The sequence below is a fragment of the Trichophyton verrucosum genome (assembly GCF_000151505.1).
Source record: "Trichophyton verrucosum HKI 0517 chromosome Unknown contig00822_1.f1.exp, whole genome shotgun sequence".
Classification (NCBI taxonomy): Eukaryota; Fungi; Ascomycota; class Eurotiomycetes; order Onygenales; family Arthrodermataceae; genus Trichophyton; species Trichophyton verrucosum.
The window spans coordinates 6787-21096 of record NW_003315242.1 but is presented as its reverse complement, the minus strand read 5'-3'; the positions used below and the strand labels follow the sequence as shown (position 1 = coordinate 21096).

General features: G+C 47.7%; 5 protein-coding genes across 5 annotated transcripts; 2 read left to right on the top strand and 3 right to left on the bottom strand.

The window, feature by feature from the left end:
- Positions 1–519: 519 nt before the first annotated feature.
- TRV_06860 (uncharacterized protein) lies at positions 520–2219 on the top strand (the record flags this gene model as incomplete). Its single annotated transcript, XM_003019075.1, has 2 exons — positions 520–1991; positions 2126–2219. The coding sequence occupies 2 exons, from the start codon at positions 520–522 to the stop codon at positions 2217–2219; spliced, it is 1566 nt and encodes a 521-aa protein (XP_003019121.1).
- A 1045-nt stretch (positions 2220–3264) lies between these two features.
- On the bottom strand, positions 3265–3617 carry TRV_06859 (uncharacterized protein; the record flags this gene model as incomplete). Its single annotated transcript, XM_003019074.1, has 2 exons — positions 3265–3472; positions 3586–3617. 2 exons carry the CDS (start codon positions 3615–3617, stop codon positions 3265–3267), a joined length of 240 nt encoding a protein of 79 aa, XP_003019120.1.
- Positions 3618–3955: 338 nt separating this feature from the next.
- TRV_06858 (NUDIX family hydrolase, putative) lies at positions 3956–4790 on the bottom strand (the record flags this gene model as incomplete). The annotated part of the gene is made up of 2 exons (XM_003019073.1): positions 3956–4560; positions 4625–4790. The coding sequence occupies 2 exons, from the start codon at positions 4788–4790 to the stop codon at positions 3956–3958; spliced, it is 771 nt and encodes a 256-aa protein (XP_003019119.1).
- Positions 4791–5773: 983 nt separating this feature from the next.
- TRV_06857 (uncharacterized protein) lies at positions 5774–7709 on the bottom strand (the record flags this gene model as incomplete). Its single annotated transcript, XM_003019072.1, has 3 exons — positions 5774–6889; positions 7066–7401; positions 7440–7709. 3 exons carry the CDS (start codon positions 7707–7709, stop codon positions 5774–5776), a joined length of 1722 nt encoding a protein of 573 aa, XP_003019118.1.
- A 1327-nt stretch (positions 7710–9036) lies between these two features.
- On the top strand, positions 9037–14310 carry TRV_06856 (uncharacterized protein; the record flags this gene model as incomplete). The annotated part of the gene is made up of 3 exons (XM_003019071.1): positions 9037–13018; positions 13075–13353; positions 13421–14310. 3 exons carry the CDS (start codon positions 9037–9039, stop codon positions 14308–14310), a joined length of 5151 nt encoding a protein of 1716 aa, XP_003019117.1.

The following is a 14310-nucleotide window of genomic DNA, read 5'->3' as shown; positions in this document are numbered from 1 at the left end:
AGCAAGGTACTTGGGAGATTTCTAATCTGTCATTTCGAGCCGCGATCGGGCCCTGGACAATCCGCCCTCGGGGAGGCGCATCACCTAGTTATGTCTATCTAGCAGTGACCTCCCTTTCTCATGTGAATCTACTAGTTAGTTAGTTAGCTAGTTATAGCAAAGAAATATGATCGGGTACAAAGGGTGACAGCCACGATAGCCACGAATCGTTGGGATCAGCATCTTACAAGAATCAAAATCACTACGCCCGGATGGATTCATCCAACCAGCATGTCGTCATACCTATTCATTTCTTCTCCTCTTCTCTTCCAAAAAATGCGTTTGTCTTCTCTGTAGCTATCCCCGTGTGGGCTCTGGCCGGGCGACTCACGTGACACTATCAAAATGCCCCATCCACACAAGATAAGAGTCACAAACTATCGACTATCAAAAACGCCCGAGTAATTCCCAAACAACCTGTGCCAGCTTCGCTCATTCCCCGTGGTTAGCGGGCTGTGGATTGTAGTGCAAGCTGCAAAGATGGCCTCTGACCTTACTTCCCAAGTTTTAGACGTCCTCGCTTCGACGGACGAGCCGCAATTGTCGAACCATGTCTTCCCAACAGCCCCCGCGCAGAGCGTCAAGGCTGCTCTAGATCGTCTTGCCGCAAGGGACATGGTGTTGCAAGAGACGATAGAAAGCGAAGAAGTGTATCTACTGCCCGAGGCTGAAGGTATCGTCGCCAATGGCAGTCATGAAGCCAGGGTTTTCGAAGCCGTCAGCGCTGCGATGGAGGGGTTGAAGATTGCTGACCTGCCGGATATTGTTGGAAAGGAAATTGCCAAGGTCGGGACAGGAAACGCATTTAAAAAGGGGTGGATTAAAAAGGACAAAGATACATTGAAGGCAGCTACAGATTCGATAGAGGACACGTCTCGTGAACAGCTGGTTACCATCCAAAAGACGAAGACACATCCAGACGCCAAAGTTCTAGCGGAGCTACGGAAGCGGAAGCTTATCAATACCCAAAAAGTGTTTGTTTATAAGTTTTGGAAAGGCCCCAAGTATGCCAGAGAGTTTGTAAAGGAGGAAACAGATCTAACTGTGGATATGTTAGCGGATGGCTCGTGGAAGACGGCAAAGCTCAAGGGATATAACTTCAAGGCCAAGGGCGCCATCACCCCAAGTGGTGCCTTGCACCCATTGAATAAAGTCCGCCATGAATTCAGACAAATTTTCTTTGAAATGGGCTTCCAGGAAATGCCTACCAACCGTTATGTTGAATCTGGTTTCTGGAACTTCGACGCTCTTTTTGTGCCACAGCAACACCCTGCCCGCGATCTCCAAGACACATTCTATATCTCCGACCCGGTACAGGCGGATAAACCAAGGGCTGACCCGGAAGGTGACATCCATCTCTCAAGTTTAAACCAGGCCCACCGCTATGCTTCTTCTAAGACTACCCTCAAACCACTGGACTATGAGAAATACTGGCAAAACGTTCACGCTGCTCATGAGACGGGTTTCAACGGCTCTATTGGTTATCGTTATCCCTGGAGTGCGGATGAATCATTGCGCCTTGTCCTACGAACACATACCACCTCTGTCTCAGCTTATATGCTTCAAAAGCTAGCACAAAATCCACGTCCCGCCCGCTACTTCAGTATTGACAAGGTTTTCCGCAACGAAACTCTCGATGCAACTCATCTTGCGGAGTTCCAGCAGATCGAAGGTGTCATTGCAGATTTCGGACTCTCGCTTGGCGGTCTGATCGGCTTCATGGAAGTCTTCTTTGCTAAGATGGGTATCCATGGTCTACGCTTCAAGCCTGCCTACAACCCCTACACAGAACCCAGTATGGAGATCTTCGGCTACCATCCCACTTTGAAGAAATGGGTCGAAATTGGAAACAGCGGTATGTTCAGGCCGGAGATGTTGGAGCCAATGGGTATCCCAAGTGATATGCAGGTTTATGGCTGGGGATTGAGTTTGGAGCGACCAACCATGATCAAGTAAGTATCTTCCCCTAACTATCTCAACAGCCCTGCCCCTTTCCATTCCTCTAGTCCGTGCGAGCTATGTGTCTAGCTTTAGATACCGACCTCAACAGCTTGCTAACATACTTTTGTTTTCACTTCGTGAACAGATATGGTGTGAACAATATTCGAGATTTGGTAGGACATAAAGTAAACCTGAACTTCGTTGAATCGAATCCTGCCGTGCGCCTAGAGAAGGAATAAAAGAAGCACCATTTGCAGAAGCTATATTGTGCACATGAGGCATCAAACAATCCCAGTTGCCTACTCTCCACCTTACTCCTGCTTTTCTACAGCCTTACTTCAATCATGGGACGAGGATAATAGACTTGTCGAATGATACTCCTGGAATAAATTAATAACAAAAACAAACACCAACCCATTGTTACACCTTCTGGCTGGCTTTAAACCGTATTCTTTAGCCGCTGCAAGGAATTGTATTCATAATGACCGTGACGTGATCATTCTACCCCCTAGAAGAGCCATGGAGTCTCCAAGAAAAGAAAAGAACAAAATGCCTAAAAAGAACATTCACATGTGATGATTCTGTCCTGCCCGTATCTGTGCTCTGACGTGTGATCTTGACCGTCACAGCTCATCAGAAGGCAGCTGTTATTCTCCCGGTAATAATGATTACAACAAAAAGCTGGTTTTTGTGAATCGACCTCCTCGCCCATGTCTGGGAACCGGGATAGTTATTCACATATCTCGATTAGAACGAGAAAGTTGGGGTACCGGTTCATATGTAAGTTCAGGAAATAGGATAGAAGATGATGCTGGGCAAGTAGCTTGAGGAACAATGGTATATTTGAGAAACAAATGATATGATTATTGTGCTCTACCCACTTGGCTATCCAGGAAGCAAAATGGTGTAGTATGAGGAGACGAGAGTGGTGTACTGGCAAGGAGAAGGAAGTATTTAGAATTTTTATATTATTTCATTTTTTTGCTCTGTTCGTTTCCACCATTATTTTATTCAATGGGTTCGTATCGTCGCTTCCTCGAAAAAGATTAGAGTAGCGCCAGAGTCTTCATAATATCTGAAATTCCTGAAATATTCATTCCCATTGACCATTCCGTCCTCGTTTCAAGAAAATCGACCTGCGCACAAGATCACATCAGCACTTATCCTACCCCTTCAGTATTCTCTTAGGTTCCCCAGCCGCATATTTTGTCTGCTTGCAGGTAATGTGAATGTGCGGTTTATATGTACCATTTGACGTCTAAACCACGGTTTCTCTCCCCACGCTTATCGGCTTGCGCTCCAGACGTTCTTCAAGAATCCATCCCGCTGAGCCAAACGGTTCAAGCTGTCATCACCCTCACCCATAGCTCGTACGAATCCGGAGAGAGCATAGACCTGGTTTTCACCGGTGTATCGGCCGTTCTCATCAACCTTAGCGATGCTGATTTGGACGGAAGCGTGGTCCTTGGCCTTGATGATACGGTTGGTGGCACTGCACTTGCGTGGGACGTAGCTATTTCATATAGATTCTCGTTAGCAACTGCTGAGACAATTCGTTCGACCCTTTTAGACGATAGATAAGGGCTCGTGGGGGTTTGTGCGTACAGATCGACGATTTCGCCCTTCTCGTTCTCCATTTTGGCGGAATAGACGGTAGTAAATTTGTGTGAGAAAGGGTTGATCGAAGGGAGACGGCGAGGGAGTGGAATCGAATGCTATCTTCTCTTGTCGATGTCTTGATGCTTTTGCTGTCTGCGCGAGATAAAGTGAAAATCATTTTTTTTTCGGTTGTGGGTCATGTGATTCAATGCAGCGGGTGAGTTTAAGGTTTGGCTCAGTATCAAAAGTTTAAGTAAGATGCAAAGAGGGACAAGCACATCTCGACGTCTATCTAGGATATAAGCCTCAAGATATAATAAATATAAAGGCAGGATACTCCGGCTTCGTAATGGCGGTGGCAGCTATAGAATCAAACCTAGAGCGAGCTCTTATGGTCCTGCAGATGAGGTTTAACCTCGCTGAGCCATCGTACTTCTACTCCCCTGGGCCCTTCTTTTTTGAACTTCACCAGGATAACCCTTTCTGGATCACCTCTTTTGTCGGTTCCTTCCAGTTCCTGGCCTGGGTAGTTTAAATCCATAATTAACCTGCCATCAGGCATGCTCCCCAACGGCCGTGGGGAAATGAATTTATGAGACCATGCAGGGTTACCCGAGTGAATAAACTTGATCAGCTCTTCTCGTCGTTTGTATGACTCTGCTGCCGGTATCGGTGTCCTTTCACCTTCTCTTTCAAGAAACTGCGCGACGAAGCTCAGTAATAGCACCTGGGGAGGGAACATGATTATCTCGTCCATCTTCGCACGTCGTAGCCACTCCGATGCTGGGAGGAACTGCGCTTCGGTGATTTCCAACCCGCCATCAGAAGTAGGCGCTTGGACTTCTTCACTGCTTAATCCTGGATTTACAATGTCGCTAGTGGTATCATTTGCAGGAGGTAGAAAATAAATGTACATCTGTGTTGTGAAACGGCGGGCATTTATAGCGGGTGTTATCCAATGTGAGAAGGGAATCAGCATTTCTGTGCCCCTTTGTTAACATTCCAAGCATCCTCTTTGAAGGTATACCGTGAGCGAGTAACTTACCGGTATCTGCCTCAGAGTCTGCATCTACCATCTTTAACCATTGATCAAATGTGATCTCATTCCTATGGATGGCATGTCGGCCTTCCTCTCGCTCTGTTGGACTAAGCTTCACTAGCTGGCCGGTACTCTTGTTTTTCGCAAGCAGTATTCCACTCTCCTCGAACATTTCACGGATTGCAGCCTTTCTATAGTAGGCTCCATCGTCATGACTATCTGGGTGCCCTGCTGGTGGAAAGTCGCCGTCCTGGGAAGATATGTTTCCACCCGGAAATACGTGCGCTGACGGGAATGAAGAGGATGTTTTCACCCGATGAAGCAGGAGGACTTCATTTTGAGGGGATACAAGTATAACACTACCTTAGAGTTAGCGGAGTTATTGCCATCGTCGTTCTCTAAGGAAAACTGTTACCTTGAACTTGGCCGGGGGATTTTATAGTCGATTGCCTGCTTTTTAGTATCACTGGACGCCATTGGCTTTTGATACTGTGGTATAATGCGAACGCCTGAATAAGCTGCCCTTTGGGTATAATTTATTGTATTCTTTCTCTTCGATTGCGCTGCTCTGCGCAACGGATTGTCTTGACAAAGGCACGACTGTTGTAGAACCGTGGACACGGAGATATACCGCCGTAGTAAGTAAGAGGGGGAGATAAAACTAGGATTTACGCGACGAAGCCCATGAAAGTGACATTCAACGAGGACACAGGCCATCGTTGTGTCGTGATGTTTCTTGTGTATACGAGTTTGACCTGTGATAACTCGCCGGCCAACTAATCGACTAGTAATTGGAGGAACGAGTTGGGGAAAGGCTATCGATTATCCCGAGGTTGTTTCATCGTTATAGGCCCGACAACCGAGTTAGTCAACGTGATATACTAGCCGGCACAGGCAGTCAGGTAGTTACGGATATTCAGAAATTAAAGGTATATGAATTACTGTCCATTCTGTCATCGGCTACATAACTATCGCTTGAAGAATCCGTAAACTTTTTAAGTAGTTGAACATTAGATCAACTGGCATGCCAAACCGCCCTTGACCGACAGATACACCACCACTTCAGAACTCCTGAAACTTCGCCAGTAATTGAAATAAATATGTCAAGGAGATAAGGACTTAGCAAGTAAATTGGTAGACGTCACGAGGCCTTACTTAAGAGTACAGCTTCTTATCGTAGGTATGTAGGCCGTGGACATTTCCTTCGGCTTGGGCACTGGTAGTTCGGACCTCGAAGCGAACAGTTCCCTTCGCGACACCATCGTGTAGTTCACGCAAGCTCTTGACACCCATATCCTGGAACGAGTGCTGGACACCGGCAATGAGATATGGAACGAACTTGGTGATGGAGCCACGGTCTAGGACGGAGCCAGAGACGCCCTGAGCGACAAGCAGGCTATCCTTCTCAGAAAAATATCTGGCAGTACCGGCAGTGCTCTTGTTACCAGTGGAGCTGCCGCCTGCCTTCTTTTCCTCCATGGCATCAATGCTACCCATTCCACGGTAAGCTTTGACAAGTTGTCCTTCGCGGCTGACGAAATACTGGCCTGGAGACTCGGTGGTACCAGCCAAAAGACCGCCCATCATTACGGTGGAAGCACCCATGGCAAGAGCCTTGACAATATGGCCCACGTTCTGGACACCACCATCGGCGATACAGGGAACGCCGAAACGGGAGGCGAATTCAGTTACGCTGTGAACAGCGGCTGCTTGGGGTCTGCCAACTGCCATAACTTCCTGGGTGATGCAAGCACTGCCACTGCCCATACCGATTCTGAGGCCATCGGCACCGGCAGCAATTAGAGACGCGGCTTGCTCGCGAGTGACGACGTTGCCGGCAATGACGTCAATTTCCGGATGTGTAGCCTTGATGTGTTTGATCATCTCGATCTGGTACATGCTATTACCCTGGCTGCTGTCGAGGACAACAACGTCAAGGCCAGCCTCAACAAGCTTCTGAAGTCTGTCCTTGTCAGCGGGACGAGTACCGATTGAGGCAGCGCAAATAAGCTGCTTCGAGTCGGGAAGTTTAGAAGCAAGTGGGTAGTGGAGATTCTTCATCAGATCAGAGCGAGAAAGCAGAGAAACAATATTTCCTGCCTCATCAACAATTGGGAGTTTGCCCTTTTTGGAAGCACGAAGGACTTCGTTGGCTTCAGCTAAGGTAGTGCCAGAGGGAGCAGTTACAAGGTCGGTGGTCATGACAGCGGTAACCGGATCGCTCAACTCAGGGTGAAATTGGATGTCCCTGCTGGTGACAATACCAACCAGCTTGGAGCGAAGGTCGCCATTTTCTATTTATGAAAGTCCAGTCAGTCAGATCGTTCGACTTCTATAGACCAAAAAGGATTGGGTCATGGGAACGGGCAATCTCAGATCATAATCTGTTGCTCTCCAGGGCGGCTTTCGCCGCGTGCAGTTGAACGAAAGTTTAAGATAAGATGTACAACATCATTGGAAGGGGTTTGATAAAACACAAATAATACATATATATACAACTTACCAGTCACAGGAAATCCTCCGAATCCCCACTTCTGCTTCAACTCCTTGACCTCAGCGACTGTAGTCTTTGGAGAGATGACGACTGGGTCGAGGATAAACCCGTTCTCATATCGTTTCACCTTCCTAACCATTTCAGCCTGCTCTTCGGCCGAACAGTTGTGGTGAATCACACCGAGGCCTCCCAAAAGTGCCATATGGATAGCCATGGAGTGTTCAGTGACAGTGTCCATGGGAGAAGAAAGTAGAGGCACATTTAAAGAAATGCGCTTCGTTACAGGAGACTGCAAAGTTACATCAGACGCGGGAAATCCTGTCAAACGGACTCATCATTAGACTGCCTGTTCATATGGAGGGTTATCGATAAGGAGATGGCTGCTGTACCGATATATCCAGGGAGTACCAGGAAGTCATTGTAAGTCAAAGCCCCGCGCTTGTTCGAGTCAAGCAATTCCTTGATATCTAGGCCATCTCCAGACGTATACTCCGTTTTCAGGAGGTCCAGGGCCTTAGAGCAGTCAACAAACTCCGTCCGCCCACCCAGCGAGGTGACCGTGCTGGCTTTGCGGCCATCCCCGTTAGAGAGAGGCATTGCTGCGGGCGAAAATTTGTATATATTTATACCTGGCTGTAGATCAACGAGGGAAAAAGAATGTGAATAACCGTCAACAGCGTCTGACTCGAAAAAACGTCCTGTTGGCGGGGAGATATCTTTTTTCCCAAGGGAAGAAAGAGAAAAACCCGAAGAAAAAAAATCAAACAAGTAAATTTTGACATTTTATAGGAATATTTTCCCGCTTGTGGGTTGTGCTTAGTCATCTAGTTAGTAAGCAACGCCGTGAGGGAAGTCGACGAGAAGCGGACGGGAGAAGTCGAGGCAATATTTGAATGGTGATATGATAAGTAGATATAGATGACATGGATACTACGAGGTCTAGTTACTGGGTAGTTATGTAGTTAGTAACTGCTCACATGGTCATGAGCTGAGCTGGTGGTAGGAAATGTTTTTGCGGACGGCCATCCATGACGTTTGGAGTTGGAGCTATGGCTGCAGAGCACCACCCCCAGGCGTTTCAACAAACACTCAACACCCGGTGCGTGCCCGTCGCCAGCTGCTTCTCGGTTCCTATCGTCCGTCTTCTTTTGCTTGCTACTACTGTGCTACTGTGGTCGTCTTCTTTGTCTTCGTCCGGTTGCATCTTTTCCCTCGTGGTCGCTTCCTTAGTGTGTATTGAAATAACAAGGTTACTCGTAAAATACCACTTTGTCCATGTAAGATACTCGTCATCTAATTACATCATAACCTCCATGATGACTAATTAGAATGTAATATGCGCTAGTCCCCTTTAGGAACTATGTTTTCCTCCTTGCCTTTTTTTCTCCCCGCGAGAAAATCAACAAGCAAGAAAAGAACAAAAACAAGCGACCAAGCGACCAAGCGACGAGGCGACGGAGCGACGGAGCAACCAAGTCACATCTTGCAAGCGCTAAGGAGCCAGCCAGATATACATACACCTGTCGCATATAACCCCGGCCCTTCTTCTCCTCCTAGATAGGTCTCTAGTGTGTTTACCTGCGATTCTTCACTTCACACACCCGAGTCGCAACTTCGCTGCCCCCATACCTTATCATATCCCTGGACCAGACCTGCACAGAGAAGCATGGGACGCTATGCTCAGGCCGCATAAGGGCAATATCTGTTATAACACTGCGCTGTCACACATCTCCCGCCGTCAATGATGTCTTCCAATCCTCCGTCGCTAAGAAGAAGGGGTCAATCCGACCTGGCTCCGGCGTCACACGGTCCGCTACGGCATGGCTCGACTGCTTCAACAAACTCCTCGCTTTACTCAATGTCATCCAATTCATATGTGCCCAGTCGGACAAGCACCGTCTCGTCTCACGCGCCTAGTGACTTCATGCCGGACACACCTGAGCGCAAGACGGAACAGCGTGGACGCCTGGGAAGCTTCGATACACAGATGAGTGCTGGAGAGACATATGGAAATATACGTCGTTCCTTGAGGCCTCTGCCACAGGCTCCCAACGGTACTCCGCCAAAATCGAGGCCTTCCACATCTTCTTCCTGCCATGGGAGAAGTCAGACAATGGGTGGTCTCGTTCCGCAGCCCGAGTTTACATCCCCTCACTCAAGATCGGTGCGCAGCCAAACACCCGAATTTACTTCACCTTTCTCGAAACAGCTAAATAGCCCGTCTTATGATCATATGAGTCCGGTGATTCAGGAAAAGGATGAGCCTCTCGAGCCGCGGACTCAAAGCATGCGCCGTTCTCACCATACACGTACGCAGTCTACTCCTCATGCAACGCCATCTTTACAGACTTCTTTCACTGCACCGGAGCTTCAGACATTCCAAAAATCTAGAACAGGGCATCTAAGGACGCTTTCCCAAATAGCACAAAGTGATAGTGATGAGTTTGCCATAGCTACAGCATCACCCTCTGTTGTCGGCCTGCAGGGACGCCGCCGACTGAAACGAGCGGACTCAGTCCGTGGAGGGCCAAAAGCTGCTACCGCTTCGAAACCAGCCGGTGTCTCTGCCTGGACCGCGACGAACTGGATGGATAAACAACGTCGGTTTCTCCAGGCCTACGAGTATCTATGTCACATTGGAGAGGCCAAAGAATGGATCGAGGACGTTATACAGAAACCTATTCCACCTATTGTCCAGCTGGAAGAGGCACTACGTGATGGTGTCACCTTGGCCGAGCTCGTTCAAGCATTATACCCACACCGCACCCTTAGAATATTTTATAGCCCAAAACTCCAATTCCGCCATTCCGACAATATTGCGCTCTTTTTCCGCTTCTTGGACGAAATCGAACTCCCAGAAGTTTTTAGATTCGAACTGATAGACCTTTATGAACGGAAAAACATTCCCAAGGTTATCCACTGCATCCACGCGCTGTCTTGGCTGTTGTATAAGAACGGCGTTGTCGACTTTCGCATTGGCAATCTTGTTGGTCAACTAGAGTTCGAACACCATGAATTGGAACAAACGCAACGCGGCCTTGATCAGGCAGGAGTGACTATGCCTAGCTTCTCTGGCATGGGAGCCAAGTTTGGAGCCGAGCCAGAGCCCGAACCAGAGCCTGAGCCCGAGCCTATTGAAACAGAAGAGGAGAGGATAGCTAGGGAGCTGAACGAAAACGAAGACTCCGTAGCTGATCTGCAATCACAAGCTCGAGGAGCACTCCTTAGGTTGCGACTGGGAGATTTGATGCAAGGACTATGGGACCAGGAACACTTGTTAATAGATCTGCAGTCTAGAATACGTGGTGACTGGGCCCGGCAGATAGCCGATTATCGGTTGGGTATGCAGAGATTTGCTACAGACCTGCAGTCGGCCGCTCGAGGATTTGTAGTTCGGATGCGGCAGAAAAACGATCAATATTGGTGTAAAGCCGCAGAAGAGCATATCCTACAATTCCAATCTTTGGTCCGAGCCAGAAAAGCAAAGGCTGAAGTGCAGCACATACATACCTTGGCACGAAGAGAAGAACATGGTATCAAAAGTTTCCAGGCAGCAATCCGTGGTGCTCTTGCAAGGAAACTGGAGAACGATCGATACGAGGAGACCAAGGATGCCGAGGGAGCAGTTCATTTGCTCCAGTCTGCCATCAGAGGAATGCTCTTACGGCGCTCTGTTCAGATAGACAGGGGATATCTGGAGCGAAAGGCAGCCGCTGTCACTAACATACAATCAATTGCTCGTGCAATTGCTACCCGGAGCAGGATAGAGGATCAAAAGGCTTCGCTGGCCATGTTTAGCCAAAATTGGTTAAATATCCAGTCTGCAGTTAGAGCGAATGCCTCCCGTTGCAAGATCAAAAGGGATAAAGCCATGTTAGCCAAAACTATCCCTAGTTGGTTAAACCTCCAATCAATGGCTCGGGCAATCGCTGTTCGTCATAGAGTAGAAGATGAGAAGGCCACCTTGGCCCAGTTTACTCCAAAATGGCTGAACATCCAGTCCATCGCTCGTGCAAATGCGTCGCGCAACAGGATAAATGGGGAGAAGGCTCAGTTAGCCAAATATAGTCCCAACTGGGTGGACCTTCAGTCAATTTCACGGGCCATAGCCGTTAGGAGGAAAATTGAACAGACGAATAAAGAATTCAGCACCCATGAGGAATCAGTTATCAGCCTTCAAGGTTTCATCCGCGGGCAACTACTTCGTGCTGATGTCGAATCCTGCAAGTCTGCCCTTCTCGCCAGTGTTGATAGCATTACTTCACTCCAAAGCAGCATCCGAGGGTTTCTACTACGACGAGCTCAAAACAAAGATATGGAAACTTTACTCGATGAGAACCATACAATAAGTCGATTACAGGGGCTTGCGCGGGCAGCCTTGTTACGAATAGACGTTGGTGGGCTATTAGCCGAACTCGATACCTTCACGGATGAAATCACCCATCTCCAAGCTGTATCACGGGCTATGCTAGTCAGGGCGGATGTGGACTGTCTTTTAGGCGAACTTGAAGCCGAGGAAGATTTAGTTCTTGAACTCCAATCCCTTGCCAGGGGAAGTATGGTTCGTGAGCGCTTTGCGGAAAAGCAACGGTTCTATCGCGAAAACATGGAGAAGGTTGTCAAAGTCCAAAGCTTTGTGAGAGGCAAGATACAAGGACAAGCATACAAAAGCCTCACAAGCGGCAAGAACCCACCCGTCGGCACGATAAAGGGTTTTGTGCACTTGTTGAATGATAGTGACTTTGACTTTGATGAAGAGCTGGAATTCGAGAGACTGAGAAAAACAGTCGTTCAACAAGTACGACAAAATGAGATGGCAGATCAGTATATAACCCAATTAGACATCAAAATTGCTCTGCTCGTGAAGAACAAAATCACCCTGGACGAGGTGATTAAACATCAGAAACATTTCGGTGGACATGTCGGCGCTGTCTTGTCGAACTCCGATATTGCCTCCAAGGATCCGTTTGATCTTAAAGCACTCAACAAGACATCCAGAAGGAAGCTAGAGCATTATCAAGAGCTCTTTTTCCTTCTCCAGACTCAACCACAATATCTTGCTAGAGTATTTCGACGACTGCGAGAGCAGGCAGTTTCCGAGCGCGACTGTGATAGGATAAAACATCTTGTCATGGGCCTGTTTGGCTACTCTCAAAAGAGACGTGAGGAATACTACTTGATCAAGCTTATTGTACGCTCAGTGAAGGAGGAAATAGACCACTCGGCTTCACTTCAGGACTACATTCGATGCAACGCGTTCTGGACAAAGTTGTTGGCTGCGTACATCAAGACGCCTCGAGATAGGAAATTTACAAAGGATCTGTTCGGCCCTCTAGTCAAGGAGGCTATAATTGATAATGCTGATCTCGATTTGGAAAGTGATCCTATGCAAATTTACCGTTCTGCTATCAATAACGAGGAATTGAGAACAGGAAAACGAAGTCGGCGCAGACCAGACGTCCCCAGAGAAGAGGCAATCAGAGACCCAGAGACACGAGAAACCTTCATCCGCCATCTCCAAGATCTTCGTGATATTGTCGACCAAATTTTAGCTCTCTTGGAAGATTCGTTACATCGTTTGCCATTTGGAATACGATTCATTGCCCAGCAGATGTACGAACAGTTGCTAGATAAGTACGAGGAGGAAGATAGAGGATATATCTTGCAACTAGTAGGACAATGGGTATGGAAAAGTTACCTTCAACCTGCCCTTTTGGACCCGGAAAGGTCAGGTGTTGTTGAACGTGCTTTGACGCAAGAGCAAAAGAAAAATCTGGGGGAGATTGGCAAAGTGATGGGTCAGGCAGCGTCCGGAAGGCTGTTCGGTGCCGAAAACGTCTATCTGCAACCCCTGAACACTTATATTAGTGAATCAATACAGAGACTGGGAGGAATATGGGGAAACAGTAAGTACAACTCTCCTTTAATGCCTCAGCTTCCCAGTTTCTAACACGATTCATAGTTATCACTGTCCAAGACGCGGAGACTTTCTTTGATATTAACGAGTACAACGACTTGTATGCCAAAACGAAGCCAACCTTATATATCAAAATGTCCGACATTTTCTCGATCCACCAACTTATTGCAGCCGAGGCTCCGTATATATGTACGAGTCCTGAAGATATCCTTCGAGAAGTTATACGCGATCTTGGAAGCGTGAAAAGCAACGAGAATGAACTTATGAGCGTTAGCTCCTCTGAAATAAGCCTTACATTGACTCCCAAGCTGCATAATATGGAGGGTAAGTGGAACATACTCCCTGGGAGCTCGAGCTCGTTGCAGGAAAAATACTAATTTTTGGGGTACAGACCCAGATGCGGAAATCAAAGCGCTCCTTGTTGAAACCAAACGGTGTATCCTATACATTATTCGTGTTCAATCAGGGGCCAATCTGCTCGAAATCCTGGTCACACCACCAAGCATCGAGGATGAAGAACGATGGGCAGATCTCGTCCGCGACGAGTTGTCGGCTGGTGACCGAAAACGCGGTGCCTACTCTGACACAAACACGTTGATTGATATTGGTGCTATGTCCTATACCGAGCTGAAACGGACCGCTCTCCAGCATATTGTTGAGCTTGAGAGGGCTGGAAGGATAAGTCGACATAACCAGTACCAGGATCTACTGAACGAAATCGCTGTCGATATTAGAACAAAACATCGACGAAGAATCCAGCGACAACGAGAACTTGAGAATGTCCGCTTAACGCTGGACCGACTGAACGACCAATCCAGCTACCTTGAGGGGCAATTAAAGACATACAACGATTACATTGAACAAGCCATGATCACTCTGCAAAACAAGAAAGGAAAGAAGCGATTCTTAATGCCTTTTACAAAACAATGGGATCATGAGCGAGAGCTTCAACGTTCAGGTCGTGTATTCAAGTTTGGCTCTTACAAATACTCTGCCCGAAACCTTGCAGACAAGGGAGTTCTCGTCCACTGGAAAGGCTACACGGAACGTCAATGGGACCGTGTCGATCTCACGATTTCAAGCAACGCAGTGGGTATCTTCACGATTGACGGCAGCAGCGGCAACATGATGGTCCCCGGAGCAAATGCACAGATTCCCCTGGACGATCTGCTGCAGGCCCAGTTCAACAACACACAGTTCATGGACCTGTTTGAGGATCAGCTGCGTGTTAACGTCAATTTGTTCCTGCATTTAATTATGAGGAAATTTTATAACGAATAA